Raw genomic sequence first — 27,774 nt, forward strand, 5'->3', positions numbered from 1 at the left:
TAAATGGCTTTATGATTCAGCAGCATTTTTTTCACCCATCCAAATTTGCATCGCAGTGTTGCGTGTGAAATAAAAAAAAAAACACAAATCACCCCCACTCAAGACAATTATTATCAAAAGGTTATGCAAAATACAACCTGTAAAGTATGTCTCCTTATTAAGAAAATACCCTTTTTGGACTGATAAATGTAAATTAAATGTACTATTATTATTATTATTATTATTATTATTATTATTATTATTAAATCGACGCTAAAACTCGACTGACGCAGCAAGCTATTTTAGCCTCTAGAAGGCGACAGAGTTATACTGTTTCTGTAAAACCTGTTGCTCACAAAGGGAGACGTGATATGACTCAACTTTCTGGTCTGCTTTGATCCTTACATTTATATATTCCTCCCCATCTTCACCGCGGAAGACTGAGGAGTTTGTACTTTCATTTCAGTTAGCTTGCGTGAAAATAAGCTGATAAGGTCTCATAAAACCACAATTCTGTGTGTGAAGGAAGCTTTTTCTTTGGCAGCGTGACCGGTCTGTGCTGTACTTCATCTTATTTAATTTAATTTATTTTTTAACTACACAATAAGGTGAGTGGGGGATGCATTCAGAGCCCCGCACTGTCGTCGGAAAAATTCAGTGAGCCTCAATATGTCTTTTTCTGGCAATACACCACATGCATGTCAACCACAAAAATCTTTGCTCCATTTATTTATTATACTCATCATCTCTCAAGGACAAACTGAACCCAACCCACTCTGCTGTATATTTTGTGCTGCACACCACAAAAAGAACCACATCAGACTCATGCAGGCATGCAAGGAGAAAATAAAACACTGTGGCGCCTTTTGAGCTGAGGGCATGGTGATGGCTTCTTGCTCAAGGGCACCTCAATGGTAGCCAGCTGTCAGACAACGGTTGCGGTATTCACCTTTTGTCCGTGGTGGGGCTTGAACCATCCCAAATCCTGACAGATGAGCGACTGCATGTGCTAAAATCACGACAGTTACATTTAATCAGGGGAAGACATTGAGATTTATAATGAGAACGTTGCCCCTCCTAACATGGCCGCTCATTTCACAAGCCGTTAAATGGACAACCGACGCCTCCGGACAAGTTGTGTCCATAATTTGTAAAATCGCTTCATATGACTTCTCCTGAGCGTATTTTACAAAGTTTCCACCGTATATAGCTATATTTTACGTTTTAAGACTCGCGCTGAATATTCCGGAAGTCTTGTTTTTGAGTTGGTGACAAGTCCTGACGTCACGTCATGGAAGGAACACCCCTGACCGAGAAAGGACATACTGTCTGTCAATCAGGATGTGACACTGTCGCAGTCCTTTCATCACCTCAATGCATTTTGTGGTACTTTGTGTAGTCTGAAAACTTTGTGTTGATCCGTGTTGATGGTGAAATTAGAAGGAAATCACATAAATAACGTGATGGCGAATCGTTGTGTGTTACACCGAACAACTATTTGATATTCGCTGACAAAAATGCCAAGGAGAAAAATCAGCCCCTTTCCACTGAGCTTTGTCGCCATCTTGTGGGTGCTACATTTCTCTCCAGATGCCTCAAAATGACACGAAATAAATTCTTTAATCGATTGCAAACATGTATGCTTTCCTCTTCAGAACTATTTGAATCATATTCATAACTGGATGAGTAACAAGAAAGCATTTTCTCCGAATCTGAAGACATTGTTTTGATTCTCGAGTGTCTTGGCGTGACACCACGAACAAGGGGGAGGGACCTTCTGAAACTGGCCACGTCCGGTTTCAAATTGAGGTAGTTTTTAGACACTTAAAGTCATTTTTATTGGTGTTTTGCATTTGACTAAAAATATCATCCTGCATGTTTTGGGTATTTTAGATGCTATAAATCGTTTTTCTGATGTTAGCTAGGAAACAACAGTGTTGTCGGTTGTCCTTTAAGCTTATTTATTATCCAGGCATCCATTTTCCAATTCGCTCTATCCTCGCACGGGTGAGTCCTGGGCAGTGCTGGAGTCGATCCCAGCTGTCTTTGGGAATTACCAGTAGGGGGGGGGGGGGCACCCGGAACCGGTTGTCAGCCAATCATAGGGCATAGAAAGACGAACAAACATCTGCGCTCACACTCACATCTAGGGACAGTTTAGAGTGATCAATTACCCTGTCATGTATGTTTTTGAAATCTGGGAGGAAACCGCAGTACCCGGGAAAACCCACGCAGGCGCAAGGATTACATGCAAACTTCACACAGGAAGGCCAGAGCTGGAATCAAACTGTGCACTAGGCATACTTTTCAGCCTTGGTTAATAGCTGCTCTTATAAATGATTACAATTCCCGCATAAAAGTTGTAGTACACCGTACATTATTTGGGTCTACCCTAAATTATATGGGTCTGGAGTTATATGAGCTTGAAATGAGGACGGCTGTCCAAAATACAATGCAATACATACATACAGTATTGGTTTATTTAGCGCTTTACCAACGACTGAAGCTGGAACAAAGCGCTAACATGGAAAAAGGAGAATGCTGCTCCCCTGGTAGAAGGGGGAAAAATTGCCAGAGACCATGGCCAGCGCATTATCGGCACCCAAACAAGAAAAAACAAAACCCAAACAAATTTGGGAATGGCGCTCTGTCATATTTTCAATTCCCGAATATTTTTTTAATTCCAAATCAGGGTGAATAGGAATAATTTATTTTAAAATCAAGGGTGAATATTTATCTGATTTTTGGCACCCCCACAAATCAACAGCGAGCACTTTTAGCCCCAACCCCCATCAGCCCTATTTGGGTGACACGGCCCATTTTCCATGTAAACTTCAGCATAGATGTTCAAAATCTTTTCAACACACGGATGTGGTGAGGTTGACCATGTTTGCCTTGAGCCCCCCCGCCCCCTTTCAAAAAAAGCCTACATACGCCCCTGGACAGATGTTTTGACAACCCCCCACTCCCTTCTCCACCCTCACTCCCCTTACCCATTCTCCACCCAGGCAGCCTCTTCTTCCCTCATCAACGCCCTCCAACACCCCCGGATCCTCAGTTGACCAGCGTCGCAAGCGAGCGTCGCTCCCGCGCCGGGCAAATATTCGTCTTCCCTCCTCTCCCCCATTTTCTCGTCTTTTATCGCCACGACAAGGTTTTCTCGAGTGAAAACTACTTACGTACCTTGAACCAACCCGCACGACCGACGGAGATTTTTTTCCTTCTCCTTCTCCATGACTTAAATCTCGACGATGTTACAAAATATGTGGCAACTACCCATTTGATGTTTTTGTTGTCATTCCTGTCTTCGCTTTGTGTTGCCTTTTTAATTTTTTGGGGGAGGGAAAGGCTGAGAATCAAAGAATCATCTTAAAACGAGAGGAGGGTGTCTGCTCCAAGACAATTTGAGAGGTAAAATCGCTCATTGACACGCTACACTCAGCTGCTTTAAACTGCTTCCAAACACCCAGAACAGACTCACAACGTTGACGCGAAATGTTAAAATATCGTCATTTCTGTTTTTATGTCTTTTATTTCTCTTGTTGGATGCGTTAATTTCGAGTAGCAGCAGCTCTAAAAAACGAATTGTCGTCACTAATGCTGTTTTGTAACCCGAGCAAATGTCTTCATTCATTGACGTGTTCATTCGTACCCAAATCTCTTCCAGACTATCGTTTCAACTCCCTCTAGTACTTATTTTGAAAATAATTTGTATTTTTTTAACCCTTTTTTACTCGTCCTCGCCCTTAAATTAATATTTAAATACTGTATATGAAAACATCTGAAGACGGCCGTTTTATTTTTCGTTTCTCAACACGTGACTATTATTTTGAAATTCTTGTGACTTTTTACATTACATTTTATAAATGGTTTCGTGTTGTTATCTTCGATACATTTCTTTCACAAATAATATTAATATGAAAACCTAAATGTAAATTTAGCAGCAGCCGTTTTCTGGATGAGTTCACGTCCAAGTTTACAAATAAAAATTAAGAATTTATTTTATTATTTAAAATATATGAACTAAAAATATTTGAATTAAAATCTATGAGTAAAATTTAAAACCAGATTGTTCACCATTTTGAATTTTTCATGTGTCTGTGGACTTTTTGAAACGGTTCAATCTTTCCAGGGTTGAAATATATTCTCCCAAAGGAAAAACGTAGATTAATGAATTAATGAATGAATTAATGTATTTATGTATAATATTTTCAGTTATTGTTTCCCCCACACATCATTATGTTAACTTGGTTATTGTAAATATAGTTTAATAAAAAAATAAATATAGGGAAGAAATCTAAATATATAAGGTATGAAAAAAGCTGAAAAAAATATGAGGAATAAATATTTGTCGAAATATGTTTAAAAAAACAGAATATTACATTTACAACATAAGTACACTGGATTTTTTTTTAAGAATAAAACCATGTTATGTTATTGGAGCAGAATTGTTAATGTAACACGTTTAGAGCCATTTATACAATACAATACATTCCATTACAATACAATACACATTGATTTAAACAACACTTTAACAACACCTGAAGCTGTAACAACATGCTTAACATGGACAACTACCATATATAAAAAAATAAAGCAGTCACAAAGATAGTAGAAAGCAGTAGTGATTTATAGGATGAACAACAACCTGGTGTGCTAGTGGTTAATGCGTCTGCCTCAGAGTTCTGAGGTTCGGAATTTGGACTTCCTTTGCGGGAGTTTCAACATTCCCCAAATGTCTGGATGGGTTTACTGCGGATACTCTAGCTCTACCCAAGACATGTAAAATTCCATGGCTGAGTCTTAATTGTTCATAGGAATCGAATTGTGCTTGATAAATAACTAAGACGCATTTTCCCTCAAAATGATTGCATTTGATTCATGACGAACTGCAAGCTCATTAAAGCAAACTGCTCAGCTGGGAAAAGTCAAACTATATAGTAGTGTGATGTGACATCCCCGCACCCCCAACCCCCCCCCCCCCCCCCCCGGGTATCATTGTTTTGACGACACGACCACGGAAAGAGGAGTTCAGAACATTAAACTGGCCAATCCTCCACTTCCCTCCGCCCTGAATTCCCGCTAACTCTCCAGTCATCAACTTTAACTCCCCCCCTCCCCATCTTCACCTCAAAGGCGACTCACTCGGGTTTCAAGACCCACTGGGGCCCCCAAGAGGCGGGGCTGTTTCATCCTGACTATCCTTGCCAGATACTTTTTAATGTGTTTTTTTTGTGATGGTTGGCGATGGCGGTGGTTTGGTAGCCTAATGGGAGAGTTTCTCTCCTGTTGACGGCAGCAGGTTGCAGCCTTGTTGCATCATATTGTGGATACGGAAAAGGTCAGACTCAAGTCTTTTTTTCTGTTCTTGGGTGCGTCTTGCATTAAAAAAAAGCCCCTTTTCCACCCACGCTGTCTGATGCAGGGTGGAGGGTTGGGAGCTACTCACAACACACATTTGGGGCCACAAATATTTAGACAATGGCAGTGTATACCACGATATAGGATTTGCATCGGAATGCATTCCCCCTGTAATTTAAAACAGGGCATGCCAGTCGCATGCCAGTTCGTCTGTTAAAGCTATGTTACAATATATACAATACAATACATCCTAATTTATATAGCGCTTTCACAACACCGGCAGCTGAAACATCACATAATAGTCAACACGCAGCAAAATAATAAGCACAACAGGAACATAAAAATATGGACAGTTTTGCCATCTTAACGATCGAACGAACGAACGAACGTGCGTTGTCATCTGGAGTCCGATCTGAGTCTCCCCCCCCCAGAGATTCTTAGCTACCTTTGTTTGCTGTGACGCGCCGTTCTGTTTTGTTGCATTTTTCTGAAGTTGAATATAACATATTCCCACCCCTTGTCAGCATATTATATTATATTATATTATATTATATTATATTATATTATATTATATTATATTATATTATATTTGATGGGCATTTATTTGTCTCGCAGTGGAGAAATGTACATTTTACAGCAGCAAAAACAAAGTACAGGAGCTGTTGTAAAGGCAGCCAATCTCGTGGCGCCATACTGAAGTCGCAACACAAAAGGCACAGAGAGTCATTCAATCCGAAGCACTTTCTGCACCCTCTTTGTTGTATGAAAGAGAGTATCAAAGCGTCCTTTTCACCAGTGGATCAGGGATGTCATGGTGAAATGTGCACGTCTGCTACAAGTTAAGTTTTGAAAGCAAACTCAAAGCTGTCACATCCATTGACAAAAAGAGATTGTCTTACATCTTCTGCCCCATGTAAATCTGCTTCAATTCCAAACCGCGACAATTCCACATACGCATACCTGTCCCATAAAATTGGATTGATTACATTGATCTTGGTTCCGCCTGTCGGTTCAATCAGATTTCAAAATTGTGGAAATAATCTCGAATTAACGTATTTCGGTGCATCTCAACTCCTCTTTTCGATCGTCAGTACTGTACTGATATTGGTTTTTATATGCAGATGATAAAGGGTATGAGCATTCACGCCATTGCTTCATGGCTGAGAGCACAGGTGTCAAAGTCAAGGCCCGTGGGCGAGATCTGGCCCACCAAATCATTTTAAGTGGCCCGCGAAACCAGATGAAGCATGTAAAGTTCTATGATGCTAACTAAACAACATTTCAAATTGTCAAATGTAATCCACATAAACAGCTATTATTATTCTTGACTTTAAAACCAGTTGTCCATTAATTTGTTGTTCACTGTGTACAGTATGTAATATAATGAGGTAATTAAACACATGGTTTCCCAAAATTCATAACGACCCTCCAAGGGAAAACGTAACTACAATGTGACCAGCGACAAAAATGAGTTTGACACCGCTGGGTTAAAGCGTCACAACATAGATGGTAATTAGCATCGGCATTATGCTAGCAAGGAGTTACTAAAGGCACTTATTGGGCACACTTGGTGTAATTCTGTTAATGTTAGTTTCGTTTTAGGTTTAGTTTGAGAAGTAGAAATACAAAATACAGAACCTGCTGTGAAGGCAGCCATTGTCGCGGCGCCATCTTAAAGTCAAAACAACGAAAAAAATAAAATGTGACACAACACAAAAGACACAGACAATCATTCAATCTTAAGCACTTTCTTCACCATCTTTGTTCCATGAAGCAGTTCTAGATGAAAGAGGAGAGGATCAAAGCCTCCTTTTCACCAGTGGATCAGGGAAGTTGTGGTAAAATGTGCACGTCTGCTACAAGCTAAATGATGAAAGAAAACACCCAGCTGTAGTATCCATTGCCGAAAAGAGACTGTCTCACATCTCCTGTCCCACATAAATCCACTTCAATTCCAAGCCGCGACAATTCCACATACGCATCGGCGTGCTTCGCTGACGCTCCTCAAGCTATGCATCCATCCAGTTGCAGCTTGTCCAAGAGCACCGACTTTTCCGCTGAACAAAGCGGAAAATGCTGCCCATGACAGGCGCAAAAAAAAGCACAATCGCCCCAAGGCTGTCCAGCCATGACAGTCAAATGGCACTGACATTCCTCCCAAATCAAAAACAGTGCTGGTATAGTCGTATTTAAATGAATCGTTGGCCAAGCTTGGCCACCCCATATTTTTAACATACCAAGTTTGGACACCTGTGCTCAAGGAGTAAAGTTCGGGTTATCCTCTGGATACCGGTGTCGTGAAAACAAAGGGTGAAAACAAAATTCACAATCCGTCGAAGGGAAACTCTGACTACAATGGTGGCCCATGACAAAAATGACTTTGACACCCCTGTTTTTTTTGGTTCTTTAGATGTCCTTGGAGCGCAAGAAAAAAAAATGATTTCAGTTGACGTTCCCCCTCCTCCTCCTCGACTTTCTTCACTGTTGACTATCGCCGGCTGGTTGTTTGTACGTGATAAGTTCAGCGGGTTCAGAGCTAGCATAAAAGCACCGCTTGCCCCAGTGGCAGGGGCAGGAGTGAGCTGGTCCTCCACAGGAGGGGGTTGGGGGTAGCAGTGTTGGAGTGGGCCTCCCCCTGGTGCTCCTCCACATGTAACGCTTATTCCTCTTGCTTTTGCTTGGCTCCCTGCTTGGCTGCGGTATTGTTTCTGGGCGCAGCCCTGCACCAGACATCCATTTTTCTGCTCTTAGTATGCAACCACAAAGCAACCGCTGGCTCCCCGCATCCATTCATCCCAGGAATGTCTTATTCACCTCGTCTCCTCGTCTCCGAATTGAAAGCTCGCATGCTGGCTGGTGCCAACATCTGCAAATAAGCAGACACATGTGCTCACTGGCTTTTTTTAGGGGGGGGGCCGTGCCATCAACGCACTCACGTGCGCACGCAATGCGTGACCACCTGCGAGGGTCCATCCACACGCACACACATATAACCAACCATGCTTTCCCCCCCCCCCCCCTTTTCCATTATCCTCATGAGAGCGCAGAGCTGAGGTCTTCTCTTCCAAACCAAACATAGAGAAAATTCCACAAACCCCACCCGACACAACCTCCCCCCCATTGCCCGCCTGTTGCTTTCTTCTGGGGCTACGTTTGAGGAAACAAGGGGGGAAAATTCATTTTGGTCTCCTCGTGGAAGATCTGTCAAAGCGAGTGAGTGGAACGTGAGAAAGAAACGATGGTAAACAAAGTCAGCTTTAGTTGCTCATACCGTTTTTATTCTTCATTCTGATTTTTTTTTTATGGCAACACTGAATTTTTAGAATTTGAAGTTCCAATATCCCCGCGATACTTGTGAGGATAAGCGCATTAGAAAATGGAAAAAAATAGTTAATTCCTAAATTATATGGGTCTGGAGTTATCTGAGCTTGAAATGGGGGTGGGTGTACCAAATAAAATATTCGCCTCGAACGAGATACGTTCCGAACGGTCGTTCATAAGGTGAATTTGTTGGTAAGTTGCTTGTGATATATTTTGTGTGGAATGTATGTTTAAAGGACAACCGACACCATTTTTTTGTTTCCCAACTGACATCAGAAAAACGTTTTATAGCATCTAAAATACCCAAAACACGCAGGCTGATATTTTTAGTCAAATGCAAAACACCAATAAAAATGACTTAAAGTGTCTAAAAACTACTTCAAATTGAAACCGGAAGTGGCCAGTTTCAGAAGGTCCCGCCCCCACGTTCATGGTGTCACGCCAAGACGTCTTGCCTTGCTGGAGAATCAAAACAATGGCTTCAGATTCAGAGAAGATGCTTTCTTGTTCCTCATCCAGTTATGAATATGATTCAAATAGTTCTGAAGAGGAAAGCATAACTGTTTGCAATCGATTAAAGAATTTATTCCGTGTCATTTTGATGCATCTGGAGAGAAATGTAGTGACAAACTCTTTAGTAGTACCCAAAAAAGGCAGAAGATGGCGACAACGCTCCGTGGAAATTGTCTCCTGGGAAGTTTTGTCAGCGAATATCAAATAGTAGTCTTGGTGCAACACACAATGATTCACCATCGCGTTATGTGTTTTCCTTCTAATTTCGCCATCAACACGAAGTTTTCAGACCAAATAAAGTACCGCAAAATGCATTGAGGTGATGAAAGGACTGCTACAGTGTGTCCTTTCTCGGTGTGGGGCGTTCCTTCCGTGACGTGACGTCAGGTCACCAACTCAAAAACAAGACTTCCGGAATATTCAGCGTGAGTCTTAAAACGTAAAATATAGATATATGTGGTGGAATCTTTGTAAAATACACTCAGTAGAAGTCATTTGAAGCCATTTTACAAATTATGGACACTACTTGTGTCATGATCTGGTTGGCGACCAACGGGGGGCGCTGTCAGCCCCGCCTGCACCTGCACAGGTGCTGGTCGTCCCGATCAGATTGGCGACCAGCGGGTAGCGACGTCAGCCCTGCCGGCAGCCTCGCAGGTGCTGGTCGTTAAAATCAATGACACTTAAAAGGACACCTGGCACGATCATCCGGTGCCGATTCATTGTTTGTTTGCTGCTTGGTTGCTGCATGCATCGTGTACGTGTTTGTTTAACCTTGGCGGACTTTTACTTTTGGTCTTCTTTTGCTACTTTGTATTTTTTCCATTCAGATGATTTTGATGTTTTACATTTTGTTCCTGCTGACTTTATCTTAATACAATTTGTCAAACAACCTCCTGCTCCCTCCTGCCTGCTTTTTGGGATCCGCACCCGCCATCACCACCTCGCAAACCGTGACAACTTGTCTGGAGGCGTAGGTTGTCCTTTAAGGCTTATACTGTATCTTCTTTTCCTTTCGGCATTTCCCTTTAAGGGGTCGCCACAGCGAATCAGTGTCCTCCATCTTCAGAGGTTTGATTCCCATGTTTGTCTTGGCCAAGTTTTTACGTCGGATGCCCTTCCTGACACAACCCTGTGTATTTATCCGGGGTTGGGACCGGCACAAGAAGACCCTGGCTTATGTCCCCTTGTGGCTACAGAACAAGCAACTCGATGAACTTAATAAAGATGAAGATGCTCAGTAAAAGGCTCCCAAACATAAAATGGTCATCGGGACAGCAACATTCATAAAGCAAAACTATACTCTATAAGTATGTTTCAGGCTTATATAAGTATGTTTAAGGATTGTATAAGTAACCTGTATTGGTTTGTACTGAAAAATAAACATTTAATAAAATATACGCTGTATATAGATATGTACATGTACAATTGGAGAGAATACTACATACATTACTACAAAAATGTTCGTATGTACCGTTGTTCGTAACTCAAATGTTCGTAAGTAGGGGGACATCCACCCCACTGTTCGTAACTCAAATGTTCGTAAGTAAGGGAGCGTCTGTAGGTCGATTTAGTCAAATCCCGCCTTGATTGATACATTATAAAGGCATTTTTGCTTGTTTCCCTCTTTGAACCTCTATATGATAAAAATAAATAAATGAATAAATAAATATTGAGAGCAGACACGACAGCTGGGATTGCTTATTATTGACGGGCCCATGCTCTCAGCGTGTAAACAAATTTGATGAATCTTTTCGCCGCTGAGGAATGTGAAGCAACGCCATGTCGTTTTTAGGGCGGGGAGAGCGAAATAGAAAAGGTGGAAAGCAAGCGCAAGATTGTATTCTGCTGCGCTGACCACTCTTGACCTCGTCTGCTCCCCTCCCTCTCCTCCCCATACCTTTGCCGCCACTTTATCCTCTCCATCTTTAGTCTTTCCCTCACCCCTTTCCAAAGGCAGCCAGGGGGATGAAAGGCTAGAGGGAAGTTAGGGAGTGACGGGGGTGGAGAGGGTGTGGGCGGGGGGGCTGTCGCTCTGCTGCTGATGAGGAATTACAGGGAGGGAAAGCAGAGAGGAGAGAACGCTTTCTGTGTGTTGACCTTGTCCCGCTGCCAAGTGGCGAGATGGTGGTGGCGTGCAAGGGGGGTGGGGTGGGGGGTGAAAAGCATCGGGATGGAATAGAGGACGCTTGCAAATGAAAGGTCATTTGAAAATGTAATGTTTTTGTGATTGTTGTGATTATTATTATTTTCAGGCATATTTTAATCAATCCTGATTCTATAATCGGGCATCTTGAGTACATTGCCGACTATTTACGGATTGTACTTAACTCATTTACTGACATTCCCGAATTTGGGATTCACCTTTATTAGTCTCGCAGTGGAGAAATTTACATTTCACAGCAGTAAAGTTATGAAAGGAAGATGAGAGGAAAGAAAGAAGTAGAAAAACAAAAATACAGGAGCTGCTGGAAAGGCAGCTGATGGGTTAAAAGTGATTGTTCTTACCCCAACAGCAGCCATCCTTGCTCATTATTATTACTCTTTATTCGGGAATTGAAAAGCATGACGTGGAGCGTCATTCGTGAATTTCTTCGGGTTTAGTTTTTTCTAGTGGGGGGGGGTGCTGATAAAGCGCTGGTCAGACCTCTGGCGATGTTTTTTTCCTTCTACGACGAGGCAGCATTTGCCTTTAGTCCATGTTCGCGCTTTGTTCCAGCTTCAGCTGTTGTTAAAGCGCTATATAAATCAATATGTATGGATTGCATTGTATTTTGTACAGCCGTCCCCATTTCAAGCTCAGATAACTCCAGACCCATATAACTTAGGAATCAACTCTTTTTTCTCTGATGAAAAAAGATAGTCTTATGCTGAATTGGATGTTTACATAGTCCCAGTACTCAATATTTTATGGATCCTGCAATTTGAGTGAAAATGACAAAAACCCTGGCACTGGAGTGGACACATTTTTTGCACATCATCTGGCAGTGAATGAGTTAACGGATGACAGCATTCCGTGTAATACATTAAATTGAGGTTGTGTTAGCATTGCAATGGTTTCTTCAACCAATCACATTGAAAAATGTGCCTCTTGGATCTGAATCTTCATAGGTGACCTCCATATTACACAACACTACGGTTACATCTGTACTTGAAGAAAAGTAGGATCCCAAGCCTGGATAAATACGGAGGGTTGTGTCAGGAAAGGCATCCGACATTCAAAGTCAAACATGCAAATCAAACCTCTGAAAATGGAGGACACTGACTCACTGTGGCACAGGTACATTATCTTCACTCTTGCCATGCAACGATGCCATCCTATTGACACAGCCAGTGTCATCCTGCGCCGAATGACACGCACAAACACACACAGATTGAGCTTTACTGTTCCAAATTGTACCATCCACATCTGTTGTTGTTAGTGTGGTTCAGGGGAAACCCAGAATTCTCCACGTCGTAAGCTTTCATCCTTGAAATTCTGTCTCTTTGACTAAATACACACCATTTTCTTGTTTATGTCGACTACAAAGAAGATGCGTGCGCACATACAACCCTAACTCATATGTGAGCACCAGTTGCAATTTTAGTCCGTGCTAGACATTTTCCCATGGACTGACCACAGTCTCAAAACCAAGTCCCCTGTCATTTTCAATTGAGTTTAGCAAAACCAGGCAGGGATCCTCATTTACGAGAGGTCTAATTCCAAGATAGATGGAAAGAATGACTTTAAATCAAAAATCATGATCGTGGACAGTGGTGAACCTGAGAATGGTACATCCAGGACGATTGTTGATGTTTCACGAAATGATATGAAGGAGGATCATTAAAGTGTCCTTGAGAGTTTTGAAATGTAATGTATTATTATTATTATAAGGTAATAAAGCCCATCTTACTGTGGCACTTAAATTTCAAAATCAATCTCCTCACTTCACCATTTTGTGGACCTAAAAATACGGCTAGCTGTCTGTATTAAAAAAGGGGACATATAGCGTAAGTATAAAAATGTGCAAGTTCGATTAAAGGGAGTTTTGCTTATTTAAAGGACAACCGACGCCTCCGGACAAGTTGTGTCCATAATTTGTAAAATAACTTCAAAAGTCTTCTACTGAGCGTAGATTCCACCGCATATTGGATTGGATTTGCCTTTATTAGTCTCGCAGTGGAGAAATTTACATTTCACAGCAGCAAGGTTATGAAAGGAATTAAAGTGGAAAAACAAAATACATGAGCCGCTGGAAAGGCAGCCACTCTTGCGGCGCCGTCTTGAAGTCAAAAGAACAAAAAAAAAAAAAAAAGAAATAACAAATAACATGACAACACAAACTCACAGAGAGTCATTCATTCTGAAGCACTTTCGTACCCTCTTTGTTAAACAAAGCAGTTCCACGTGAAAGAGGAGAGGATCAGAGCGTCTCTTCACCAGTGGATCAGGGACATCATGGTGGAATGTGCATGTCAACTACAAGCTAAATGTTGAAAGTAAACACGCAGCTGTAGCATCCATTGACGAAGAGATTGTCTCACATCTCCTGTCCCACATAAATCCGTTTCAATTCCAAGCCGCGACACTTCCACATATGCATGGGCGCACTGCGCTGACGCTCCTTCTTATCGCGGGCTCCTCAAGCGATGCATTCATCCAGCTGCAAACTGTCCAACAGCATCGACCTTCCCGCAGAACAAAGCGGGACTATGAAGACGCTGCCCAATACAGGCGCAAAAAAGCACAATGGCAATATATAATATAGCTATATTTTACATCGCGCTGAATATTCAGGAATTCTTGTTTTCGAGTTGGTGACGATTCCTGACGTGACGTCTCGTCAAGAACGCCCCTGACAGGGAAAGCGACACACAATGCATTTTGGGTACTTTGTTTGGTCTGAAAACTTTGTGTTGATCCGTCTTGATGGCGAAATTAGAAGGAAAACATAAACAATGCGATGGTGAATCGTTGTGTGTTGCACCAAGACTACTATTTGATACTAGTTGACACAGTGGTACAGTAGTTGTCACAGTGAGTTTTAGGAAACCGCGCTGTGGCACAAGCAGACAGACGGAAACGTGTCCGGTGTACTTCCAAATTGTGCCGCTGTGTTACAGATGTCCAGCCCATGCAGCGGCCATGTTGGTGCGCGCGACTGTCCAATTAAATGTAATGGAAAGCACAGATATTAGCTTAGTATTAGAGCGTGGCTCAAAATTAGCTTGTGGTTGTAACCTCTTTTTTAAACTTTTTTTATATGCAGGTAACATCCGAGTTCCGACCGGCTTCCGTTCCGACAAAACGGTCGTAAGTCAAACGGTCATAAATCGAAAAGCATTCAAAATGGCTGACGCGAGTATCACGTGATCATAACAAATGACGACACGCTGGCATCTCCTATACGACAGGATAGTATACGATGTCAATCTGTTGTTTTTAAGCAACGTTTTCTATTGAATACTATTATATACCAAAATGTTGACAGTTCATTTATAAATCTTATAACATTTAGTGTCATTTGAATCATTTTATATTTCGTATTATCAATCTTTATTACTGTGTCGGCGCACACGCTTTCTGCTGACCCAAATGCGCACGGATTCCCACGCATGCGAACTTTCCAAAAATGGCTTTCTCCGCTAACGGAGAAGCCAGAATAGGTCACCTGTCTCAAAGAGGCGGTGGCGCCGACCGTGAGCCCGACGCGGCGTTTGCGTCGCGGCGATCCCACCCGCTCCGCCTCGGCGTCGGTGGACACCCCTCGCCCCGGTTGCTGTACGGTCATGCTGGAGAAAATTGTCGTATGCGTTTGTTACAAAACAATTATTTTGTATCGTCATTTTGTGCAATACTGCTCCGGCAAATAAATGGTATTGTCACGTTCGGATTGACAGCTGGGGGCGTAGCCCCGCTTCCACACTTCCTTCTTCAGGACAGCGGGTACGAAAACGGGACGCTGTCAACTTGTATTTATACTTTGTATTACCAGGGACTTTGTCTTCGGTGCTTGGTCCAACCCCCACCGCCCATCCCGTAATCCTTTTGGGATTGTTCCGTTTCTGCTCCACCGTGTGTGAGCTGCCTCTCGCCATTGTCAGGTTTCCCATTGCCCCCCTCACTCATCGTTTTTGGTATTATTTTATTTTTGATAAAACCCCTGGTCCTCTTTTTGGGACCAGTGCTTTATGTTGTAGCTTAATAAATCATTCTGCACGGACCTCTGTCTCTGTCGCGATGCTGGCTGTAGCGTTGGCAGCCGCAGAATTTTTTTTTAAAAAAGGACTGGCAGTCGTAGTCGTAAGTACGGGTGGCCGTAACTCGCGCCGGTCGTAAATCGGATGTTACCTGTATTTATTTACAATAAACCACCATTTCTTTCCTTTCTTCTTCCTTTCATAACTTTGCTGTTGTGAAATGTACATTTCTCAACACACTGCAGATGCAAGACTGGTATATGGACTAAAGGGGAATTATAGATGACTGAATAACTACCTTACTCCTTGAAGTAAAAGTAGAGGAGAAAACAAGCACACACTCTGTATTCTTCAAATCACTTTTTTGTTCAAACTGTCATTCCGACCCAATTGTAATAGTTAGCAAAACGGTTTGTGCCTGTCTGCCTTTTGCATCGCTATCCACTACAATGTGTTGTAAAGGGGAAGTGAAGACAACTATTCAAAAATCATCCATTTTGCCACTTGCTGTCAACTGAAAATGACATCACAGTGTCTGTTTAGCTTGCTAACAACCTTTGAAAATGGCTGTCTCTTATGATGGGAGAACGTGGGAAATGCAAAACAGTATTGATCAGATTACATATTGTAAAGAACATTTTTGACATGACCTCACTATCAAGTATCCATCAGGACCAAGGAAAAACAACCAATCAGAGACAGAAGCCGTGAAGGCTCAGCCACACTGAAAAGTGGCATGGCGTTGCACCTTCACGCCTGTTAGTTGGACTTCGGGGCTGAAACTATGGTGTAAAATTCTGCCATGAGTGAACATCTTACGAGTAGTTTTAAAACCCTAAATCCCCCCCCCCCCCTGGACGTACAGTGACAAAGGGGTTGTCCATTCTTTTTACACTGCGTGTATGTGGATGTATGTTACGTGTGGACACATGGGCGTTCCTCTGTGTAATTGTATGCATGTGCAGTGCACATGTGTGTGTGTGTCTACCCCCCCCGAATGAAAAGTCCCTGGTCTCTGGCATGTGTTTAGAATCCCCTCCATACAGTATGTATGTGCGTGAGAGGGTGTTTTTGTAGGCAGGCAAGAGATCCATAAGAGGGTCTGGGCATGCTGCCACAAATATAAGGTCATTGAGGGGAAAAAAAGTGGTGGAGGAGCTGCAGGAGGTTGGATGTGGTGGTGGTGGTGTTACGCTGCTGTGAGGGAGGGAAGGGGGGGGGGGGGGCTCACGTGGAGTTACGAGTCTGCCGCTGTGATTTCAGGCCCCTCAAGTCTGCGTGCCTGCGTACATATGGTCCGGCATGTGTGTGCTTCTACAATAACTCCAAATAGCAGTGTATGTGTGTGCGAGAGAGAGTGACAGGTAGAGAGAGAGAGAAAGAGAGAGAGAGAGAGCGAGAGAGAGAGACACACAACAACGAGACAAAGCAGAAGTCAGTGAGTTTGCAGTGGAATGCCAAACCAGCGTGGCCATGTGGACAGCCGGCAGACTTACTTCACTGCGGTTGAGTCTCTGCCTTGCACACCGTCAAGAGTTCCCGCCTGTGACGGCGGGCATAATTATTTGTAGCGGCATAAATGTTCACCCGAATCTGGAGAAGGATTTATAGTGAGATAAGCAAGTCGACTGAAAGATTTAAGGATGCTGGGGCAGAATCCTGGTCAAGTTGCCAAAGGAAATACGGCTTATTTGTGTGGATGGATGGATGGATAGGATAGGATAGGATAGGATAGGATAGGGTAGGATAGGATGGGGTGGGTGGGTTGGTTGGTTGGTTGGTTGGTTGATTGGTTGGTTGGTTGGTTGGTTGGTTGAATGAATGGAAGGATGGAAGAATGGATGGATGGGTTGGTTTTGTTGGTTGTATGGATGCATGACTGGATGGGGTGGGTTGGTTTAGTTGGTTGGTTGGATGGATGGAAAGATGGATTAGATGGATGATTGGAATGGGAAGGGTTGGGTTAGATGGATGGGATGCGTAGGGTTGGTTGTACAGATGGATTAGATGGATGGATGGGATGGAGAGAGTTGGTTGGATGGATGGATAAGATGGATGGGTTGGTTTGGTTGTATGAATGGATGGTTTAGATGTATGGATGGTATGGGGTTCGCAGCCTGTATATGTTTCTGGATCTAAGGTGTAAGTAAATAAGGCATGTGTTGTCGTAACTCTGCGTGCAGCTGGTGCGCATTTCCTCACACGTTTTGTTCCGTTCATCTCCTGCAGATTACACCCCCCCCCCCCCCCCCCCCCACTCCCTAGAGTGTCCTGTAAAGCACATAACTGCCTTTTGAGTCACTCGGCCCCAAACAAGAATTCCTACGCTTGAGTCAAGGAGCTGCTTTTTCACTCTTGCTCTTCCAGAATATCACATGACCTACAATGGAAAACTACAATTTAGTAGCCTTAGTCAGTCCCCGGAGCACAGAAAAGGACTTACGCGATGATCAATCGCAGCAATCAATTTGTTGTAAATGATATATAATGCATACAGACGCGTGAATGTGTATGTTTGTGAGTCCAAACGTGGTTCCATCAGTGTGACACCCTCCTGTAAATGTGGATGTTGCTGTCTTCACTATTAACCAATCACATTTATCTTATTCACTGCCATTCCCGAATTTATTCGGAAATTGAAAAGCATGACGTGGAGAGCCATTACGGAATTTGTTCGGGATTTGTTTTTTCTTGCAAGGGGGGAGCTGTGTTTCAGTCAGACCTCTGGCAATGTTTTCCCTTCCAGACTAGACTACAGCAGGCTCATAAACGTGCCTATGCGGCGGCCATGTTGGTGGGGCGACTGTTCAATTATATGTAATGGAAAGCACGGATATTAGCTTAGTATTGGAACTCGGCTCAAAATTAGCCTGCCATCGCTAACTCTTTTTGAAGCTTTTTTCATAGACTTATTTACAATGTTTTAAGGCCACACACAAAACCATCTATTTAACTCATTCGGTGCAATTTCCCAAATTCAATCAGGAATTGAAAAGTGTGACATGGAGCGCCATTCCCGAATTTGTTCGGGTTTTGGTTTTTCTTGCAGGGGTGTCGATAAAGCGCTGGTCAGACCTGTGTCAATGTTTTTCCCTGCCACGAGGGTGCAGCCTTTGCCTTTTGTCCATGTTAGCGCTTTGTTACAGCTTCAGCTGTTGTTAAAGCAATATTTATGGATTGTATTGTATTTTGTACCAAAAAGCTCGAGTGAAATATGTTGATTGCAACATAATAATCGCGCATCAATGGCAAATTAAATATATAACAGGTGGTTAGGGTAGCTGGAAGATGGACACTGCCATTGGTGTCCATTTTATGGCTATCCTAACTGCCTGTTATAATTTAAAATCCGCTACAACTTTCTATGGTAAGCTTTAAAAAATGGCACAGTTTGCCCGTGTTTTATGACTAATTCATAAAAATAAGAACAACAATAAAGAACAAGAAAAAAACAATAACAACAAATAACCCATAATCCAGTGGAAGTGGTTGTGTGGCTCAAGGGCTAATTTGAACTAAGGTCCTCAAAAGTAACCTAGAAAAAAACTTTTTTTTCTGATGAAAGACGAAAGTCTAAGGTTTCTTACACTGCAATGAATGTTGAGGGTGTGCTAAAACTCAATATTGTGTGGGTCCTGCAATTTGAGCGAAAATGACAAAAACCCTGGCACTCGACTGGAAACATATTTGCACATCGTCTGCCAGTGAATGAGTTAAAACCCCTTTGTTCAAATAAAGTTCATCTGTTCTTTTCTTTCCCAAGCTGGGCTGCTTGCACCATACACGATGTCGTCCTCGGACGAGCCCCTGGACCTGAAGCTCCCCTCTGGGCGGACACATTGTCCCCTCCGACTGGGAAAGCGTAGCTCGTCATCCATCTGCGCACCGCTCGCCATCCACTCGCGACCTCGCCTGATTTACACCACCTTCCCGTCACCGCCTTCCTCTCCAGGTAGGGTCCATTATGGTCCTTAGCAAAAACTAGATTTTTGGATGCTCTATTTGTCCGAACAATACTGATTTTCATCGACCAACAAACGTTTGAAAAAAACAAATTCTGCCTCTGTTGACCTTTACTTGCTCTCGAGGCCTTCTAGTGGTTGCCAGGTAGTTATCGCTCATACCTTTGGACCACTTCTGGTCAAGCGTTATTGTTCTCGTTGACGCGTGATACCCACCCTGCGTAAATTAGCAACGTTACCCCTCCTAATGCAATCAGGTTATGAGCGGATTCTCTGTTCTTTGCCACTAACCCAATCTGCTGAACTCGCTTAGTGGTCTCTCAGTGTGTTGTGTTCTCAAATAGAAATGCATTGTTATCCCCCCCCAACACTCACACACACCCGCATAGGTTTGTAACTGGGAGTATGTATCATAAGATGAGCTTATACTGGCTGACAAACTCAGCAGAAATTCTTAATGTGACAGGCCAAGCTTTGTCTGTACCCGACTCAATGCAACAAAGAAATAAACAGGAGTGACCTTCCATTTAAAAGTGATTACTTTTTAATATTTGGGCCGAAAACACACACACAATAAATGATGTACTGGTAATACAAAACAAAGTATACTCATGATGACAGAACGGTTTTCAACACTGGTGTCAAAGTTTAGGCGCGGGGGCCAAATCTGGCCCGCCACCTCATTTTATTCGCCCCGCAAAAGCAAATCAAGCATGTCAAGTTGCTTGATGCTTGCTAAATTTAAACCACAACAACATTCAGTATTATTAACTTCAGCTTTGAAAACTATCCATCCATCCATTTTCCGTACCGCTTATTCCTCATTAGGGTCGCGGGGGTTGCTGGAGCCTATCTCAGCTGTGTACGGGCACGAGGCGGGGGACACCCTGAATTGGTTGCCAGCCAATCGCAGGGCACACAAAGACGCACAACAGTCACTCTTACACTCACACCTAGGGACAATTAGGAGTGGTCAATTTGCCTGCCATGCATGTTTTTGGATTGTGGGAGGAAACCGGAGGACCCGGAGAAAACCCACGCGGGTCCGGGGAGAACATGCAAACTCCACACAGGGTGGCCGGACCCGGACGCAAACCGGCGAATTCTGCACTGTGAAGCCGGTGTGCTAACCATTCGACTACCGGGCCACCTGCTTTAAAAAGTAGTTAACTTGCTGTATGTAATATGTGGAGAAGATGAAACATTCTAATGGTTTTTCCAAATTCATAATGGCCCACTAGCGGAAACCAGAACAACAATGCGGCCCGCGGCAAAAAAATAGTTTTACACCCCTGTTTTACAACAACCACCCGTTTGGTATTGGGAAAAACAAATAAATCAATCAATAAATGAACACACGCACGGACGGACCGACCGCCAGACTGACGGACTGACCGACAGACTGACGGACCGACTGACCGATGGATGGACTGATCGACCGACAGACCGACTGACGGATGGACCGACCAATTGACCAACAGATAGCCCGACCGATAGACCGACCGACCGACCAACCGACGGACTAACCGATGAACCGACTGACCGACCGACCAACGAATAAAAAAAATTCTTAGAGAGGTAACGTAAATGTTAACGTCAAACCTAAGCAGGCATCATCATCACTGCCCTCATCCTGACTTCTATTGCCCCTCCCCCCCATTCTAGATTCCCAGTCCCCAGGTCATGAGCGACCTGGATCCTGCTTTACTCCTCCAGCCATGGACCTCAGTCTGTCGCCTTCATCCAGACACGACTCCTCCCTTTCCCCATCTCCCTCGTCCCCATTCCCCTCGTCCCCTCCCTCGCCCCTGGAGTCCCCCCACAGCAGCAGAAGCAGCGGAAGCCCTCGGCCAAACCCCTTCACAAGGGTGAGTCCAGCGCTGGATAGTCTGGGTGCCAAGTCAGGGAAGGAAGGGCAAGGGGCGGGAGGGGGGGGGAGGGGTAGTATTGCTACACATGCTATCAAAAAGTCATATTTCTATAATACAGTTATCCCCCTCACTTATTACTGGTTTCAGTCCCTACTTTATGGATTTTCACCTATCGCGGGGCGTTCTGGTCCCCCTTAACCCTGATAAACGCGTAATTACTGTATATTGACTTTTACAAATGGAAATTGACAACACGCTTTTGTATCGCAGGAAGCGACGCTTCATCAAAGGGTGGAGGGTGATGCGTCACCTCAGCGCTACCCTTTTTATATACCCCCCCTTGCAAGCCCACCGGCGGGGTACAGCTTCCCGTCTTCCCTTTTCAATAATCAGAAGAGGGACAAGCAAGCCCCACCCGAACCCATACTGGAAGCTCAACTGGCATGCCGCTGGATGAAGGTAATTTCTATTTTGTAATCATGCTCATCATCAATTTCCGCAAATAAGGTACTGTGAACCCGCCCACCACCACCACACCCCCGAATTACCCACTTCTAACTTTTCACCACTAAATATACTTGACCCTACATCAAGTTGAGCATTATGATATTTGAAATCTGTTGTGTGTGTACTGCAGTGCCACCTGCTGTTTGGGTCGCTCCAGGACTTAGTGGATCACATCAACGACGCCCATGTCAAGCCCGAAAAGGATTCTGGGTATTGCTGTAAGTGGCAGGGATGTGCTCGCAACGGACGGGGCTTCAATGCCAGGTGTGTTAGGTGTAGCTTCTGTTTTCATTCAGAGTCCACACCATGTAGCACAAACGTGTATGCGTGTGTGTGCGTGTGTTTGTCAACCCACAGGTACACTACTACGCCTCAAGCTAACGTTAGCTTACATGTTAAAGTATAGCACACCTTTACCGATCCATATTTTAAATAGGTGGGAATGTTGTCCCCCCCCCCCCCCCCTTCCCCAGGTATAAAATGCTGATCCACATCCGCACGCACACCAATGAGAAACCGCATCATTGTCCTACCTGCAGCAAGAGTTTCTCCCGTCTGGAGAACTTGAAGATCCATACGCGCTCCCATACAGGTGAGCTCGGTAAATTGGTCAAATGATAATTACCAGTTTGAAACTGTCTAAATGAGATATTTCATCTGAAACATGTCATTATATTTGTAAATATGAAAAAACTGATGAGTAATGACCATATTTTCCGGTGTATAAGACACACCGGAATATAAGGCGTGTATGGTGTATTTTCAAACTCTTTCCATATGCTGTAATACCTAGGCTTACTCCCCAGACAGAGTAAGGTGAAAAGTGTGTATCCCAAAAATTACTTTCCTATAGGTAACCATTACAATGAGATTAATCAATTCCCAGGTCCCCATAAAACATAATTTTCGACTTTCTAATTTTCAAAGCCTTAAAACTACACAAAATATACCTTATTTTATGTAGAATAAATGTGCTATTGTATTATAATTAAAGAAACAAACTGTACTGTATAATGAAATCGTTTTATTTACCTTTGTGATGGTCGTTGATGGCTTGATGGAATGTAGTGGCTGGTTTCATCAGAATTAAACACTTGATGAGGAACGTAACCTTCTTCTTTCACCATCTTGAGGAATGATCTCTTGTAGGTGCTTTCTATGTGGTAATTGTATCTAGTTCCTCATCAATTGTGTTCTGTTTAGCTGGGTTGATAGCTTTTTGCATCAAGTGTACAGATGGCTTGTGCGGGTTGTTTGTGGAGCCTGATTGATGGGATATTTTAACCTGGCAGTCTACACTCTGCCTTTGAACTATCAAAGTTGAAACTCTCTCACTGTCTCTTTAATGTTTAAAGGACAACCGATGTCTTCGGACAAGTTGTGTCCATAATTTGTACAATTGCTTCAAATGACTTCTACTAAGCGTATTTTACAAAGATTCCACCGCATATAGCTATATTTGACCTTTTAAGACTCGTATCACTGTTTAAGGCGCAGTTTCAATAAATGAAAATGTTTTTCAAATATAATATATAAAGTCAAACGTTTTCCAAATATAAGTCACACCACATTATCAGGCATTACAGTAGAGGCTGGGGCTACGCACTACTTCTTCTACATGGAGTCGGTGGCTGCTGACAGTAGTTCCCAGACCTGTTGTGCCTCAATATTACTTATCTGGCGCACCGGCATATAAGGCGCAGGGTCATCTTTTGAAGGGAATGAAGGCTTTTGGGTGCGCCTTATACACCGGAAAGTACGGTAAACAGATGAGTAAGAAGTTCACCTTTGTTTGTCCAGGAGAGAAACCCTACATCTGCCCCTATGAGGGCTGCAACAAGCGCTACTCCAATTCCAGCGACCGCTTCAAGCACACCCGCACGCACTACGTGGACAAGCCCTACTGCTGCAAAATGGCCGGCTGCCTAAAGCGCTACACCGACCCCAGCTCGCTACGCAAACACATCAAAGCCCACGGCCATTTTGTTAGTCAGGAGCAGGGTACCGCCCCAAAGGCGACGGCAGATCCCGCCTCCGCGGGGGCCACTCGGCTCATCCACCCGGGGGCGGCCGCGGCACTCCTGGGCGGTTTAGGCACGACGCTGCCGTTGTCGGCATTGTGCCACCCGCACGCGCCACTCTTCTCTGTCGGGGGAAGTGGAGGCTTGGGCCCGCTCAGCTTGACGGACTCGCCGCTTTTTCATTTTGGACTTTCGGCGGCATCCGTGTTGGGGCTGGGCGCTCTGGGGAGGCTGCACCGTGGTGAAGGCAACGAGGGAGGAAGCGAGCTGGAGGGGGAGGCTTTAAACCTGTCTGCGGAGGTGGCCCCCAGAAGGGGGGATTCCTTATCCTGGGTGGTTGTCCCTCCGAGGGCGCTCCTGCTCAAACCAGCTGTCGTCAGCTAGGATGGTCTCTTTCCGTTTTGGGGGGGCGGGGCAATGAGCGTGACGGGTGGTCTGACGTGGTATTTTTACATCACCGACTTGTCATGGTTACCCGTACGTGGCTGCAATGATATTTAGCTTAACAATTGACACAAAAATGTTTCACTTGCGCGTGATCTCGTCGATTTGTAACACATTTGAAAGTCGTCATAAAAACAGGCGGACAAAAAACTTTGGAATTGACAGTCGATGCCACAAGAGGCTTTTGTCTATTTGACAATGGCAACGCTTGACTTTGCCAATAACAGAGGCATTCGGTCATGAAAACACCCGCAAAAAAAGCCAATATGCATTTACCAAACGGCAAAATTGCGTGGATTCATTTGAATCATCAAAACAGGTGACAAAGTGCCAGGCAATTGCATCCATGCAGCAAGTGTCGTGCATTCCATTGTCAGCTGACGTTGATGAAGATATACAGTGCTTAGCAAATGGCTAATGAGAAGCGATCGTCAAAGAGCTTTCTTTGGATGGATCAACATGGATGGATCAAGCACAAACATGTATTTCCAAAATGGTGTTATTTCAGACATCTGGATCAATCAACTCATTCACTGCCAAACGATCCGGTCCGCTCCAGTGACAGGGTTTTGGTCATTGTCACTTGAATTCCAAGACCCACAGAATATTTAGTTTTAGGACGACATAAACATGCAGCGTAGGAAACCTTAGACTTTCTTCTTTCATCAGAAAAAAAAGTTATTTCCTAAATTATATGGGTCTGGTGTTATATGAGCTTGAAATGAGGACAGCTGTCCAAAATACAATGCTATACATACAGTACATATTTGTTTATATAGCGCTTTAACAACAGCTGAAGCTGGAACAAAGTGCTAACATGGAAACAAGGGAAATGCTTCCCCCTTGTGGAAGGGAAAAAAATTGCCAGACATCTGACCAGCACTTTATCGGCACCCAAGCAAGAAAAAACAAAACCCGAACAAATTCGGTAATGGCACTTTACGTCATATTTTCAATTCCGGAATAAATTCGTGAATGGCAGTGAATGCGTTAATAATGATTTTTAAAAAAAGGTTTATGGGCAGTCTAACGATTTGAATTTGAATCTTCGAGGCGATTTTGTTTAACCAAGATGAGGGTGATTGAGACATTTTTTGTGTGTGCAGTTCAACGAAACAGGTTTCAGGGGATTTGTTCTCGCTCTCCTGGAGAGTGTTCCAGACCATACCAATATTTTTACCAAGATAAAACTGGTGAGTTTTCATGTATGTTTGGACCTTCCAAGAAGGCAAAGCATTTGTGTGAAGCAAAAAGTACAATTTCTAGAGATTATTATTTAGGACCAAAGACATCCAAATACGAGTCGATTAATCGGACAGAATCACAGAAAATAGATTCTGTTTTAATCATTTGTCAAGCACTGTAAATCGACATTACGTGAGAGACATAAAAAGTCATTGCAGCCGAGAAATCAGTCGGTGTTGAAAATCTGATCGTAATTATTACTTTGCACTTTTATCATAATCGAAATGGAGGATGGGAGCTTTGGAAGACTTCATCCTGATGTCTCGCAACGGACAATCAATGGCCTTTTCGCGATTGACAAACCTCGCTTGCGCGTCCGCTCGCCCGTATATTAGCTTAAAACGGTAATCGGGAGCGGGATTGCGCTGCGGGGTGCAACCGGGAAACATACAGCGTAAATGAACGTATGACTCATGACTAACTCGTTGTTGAATGCGGGTTTTACTAAGGACATATCTATCTTCAGGGGAAAATATAGCCAAGCGTTAAAACGCTTTCAAATCCCAAAAAGGTTTCAAGAGAGCGACATCATCTGCGGACAAGAGTTCGGTATTGAGCCGCAGTTCAGATCACCAAATAGTTGACTTTGCGATTGCCTATTGGAAGTCACTCTGGTCTACCCCTCGCATGCTAGCATGCTAGCATGAGTTTGGTGTGAAAAAGGAAGGAATATGGTGAGTCGGTGTAGTATTGCACGCGCCGTTCCCGAATTTGTTTTGGTTTTTCTTACGGTGGTACAGATAAAGCGCTAGTCAGACCTCTGGCCACTGGCCACAATTTTTGCGAATCATTTGATTCGGTGTTGACTGCACATTTCGCGACTAGAACTACTGCGTGGGTTTAAGATGCACGATGGTTGGTCCGGACCGTTTTTCAAGTAGATCAGGGAGGGACAAAAATAAATAAAGATTCTTCACACATGCCACACCACAGGATAATCACCATTCGGCATTTGTTAATTTTGATCGGAATGGTGGAAATTTCCTATGAATTCAATCTGATTATTGTGCAACCAATTAGAAGACATATTTTGGTGAGTTTTCATTCGCCCTGCACCAGTCGTTCTCTTGTCCACAAGTTATGTCTGTTTTAAAAACGATCTTCATGTAGCCTTTAGGAACTGGGACTTTTTGTGGGTCTTCTATGTTCTTTTCACAGTGACAACGTGGCGTCGAAAACCGCAGGAATCAGGGGGTTATTTTTTTCCCCAGTTTCCTGGCCACGTAAATCGTAGACAAAGATCTCCACGGGATCCGCCGAATGAACAAGGAATGACTTCCGACAGGTCAATAAACAGGTCGCGCCCATGCGACTGCCACATACTTGACTTGTTCCTACTATTTTACATAAATGTTACAGAAAAGGAAGGCATTTTTACAAAAAAGGACCGTATTTTCTGCACTATAAGGTGCACCTAAAAGAAAATATTTTATTCAAAAGCCTCATAATCCGGTGCGCCTTATGTATGGAAACCTTTTTCAAATGTCATTTATTGAAGGTGCCCTTTATAATGTGGTGCACTTTATGTATGGAAAATGTTTTTAAATATGTCATTTGTTGACGGTGCGCCTTATATTCCAGAAAAAAAAACGGTCAATAAAAAAACTAAAAACTTGGTTATTTTTACCGAGTCTGACAATGGCTCCATGTGGCCTGTTTGTGTTATGTTATATTTTAATGAATATCTCTGACTCCTCTCAAATGTGCCTTTGTGTTTCCGACCAAAAATGTATCGCACGGTATTTGAAAACATTTGTGGTAAATAAATAAATAAAAGTGTGTTTATGTAACTTCTTCTGTGTAACCAACAATGACAACAGGTGCGACTTGTGCATCGGGGCCACTGTGACATTTTTTCAAATGACAATGACGAAATGTCAATAAAGACGCATATGAATGGTTTTTTTATCTTGTTGTTTTCATTTCAATTTATCAGCATTATTCAGTATTGAATTAGGTTAGATTAGATTAGATTTTATTACCGGTAAATCATATCATATATCACATATAATATCATATCATGTCATATATCATATCATCTATCAAAGTCATCTTTATTGTCAAATATGCTAATATGCTTGACATACAGCACAGATGAAATTACTGTCCTCTACGACCCAGCATGCAAGGCACTTATAATGACTTTAACAAATATAATACACATGAAAACGCCAATTTATTTTTTATCGTATTTATTTTATTTTTATTATATTATATTATATTATATTATATTATATTATATTATATTATATTATATTATATTATATTATATTTTTGTGTTTTTTATGGACCATCGACCAAAACCGTTATATTTTACTTTCATATATGTCTCCCAAACACAGAACAATTTTCAACCACAGTAGTAATTCT

At 43.0% G+C, this 27,774-nt stretch overlaps 1 protein-coding gene across 1 annotated transcript; it reads left to right on the forward strand.

Annotated features, from left to right (window-relative positions):
• Positions 1 to 3,002: 3,002 nt before the first annotated feature.
• Positions 3,003 to 27,306, forward strand: LOC148892372 (zinc finger protein GLIS2-like). Its single transcript, XM_089006796.1, has 7 exons — positions 3,003 to 3,390; positions 19,118 to 19,306; positions 20,982 to 21,184; positions 21,458 to 21,646; positions 21,825 to 21,958; positions 22,168 to 22,286; positions 23,495 to 27,306. Exons 2-7 carry the CDS (start codon positions 19,141 to 19,143, stop codon positions 24,097 to 24,099), a joined length of 1,416 nt encoding a protein of 471 aa, XP_088862922.1. The 5' UTR covers positions 3,003 to 3,390; positions 19,118 to 19,140; the 3' UTR covers positions 24,100 to 27,306.
• Positions 27,307 to 27,774: the final 468 nt, after the last annotated feature.

This window comes from Hippocampus bargibanti, linkage group LG10, assembly GCF_051943395.1.
Source record: "Hippocampus bargibanti isolate YZ-2025 linkage group LG10, ASM5194339v1, whole genome shotgun sequence".
Lineage (NCBI taxonomy): Eukaryota > Metazoa > Chordata > Actinopteri > Syngnathiformes > Syngnathidae > Hippocampus > Hippocampus bargibanti.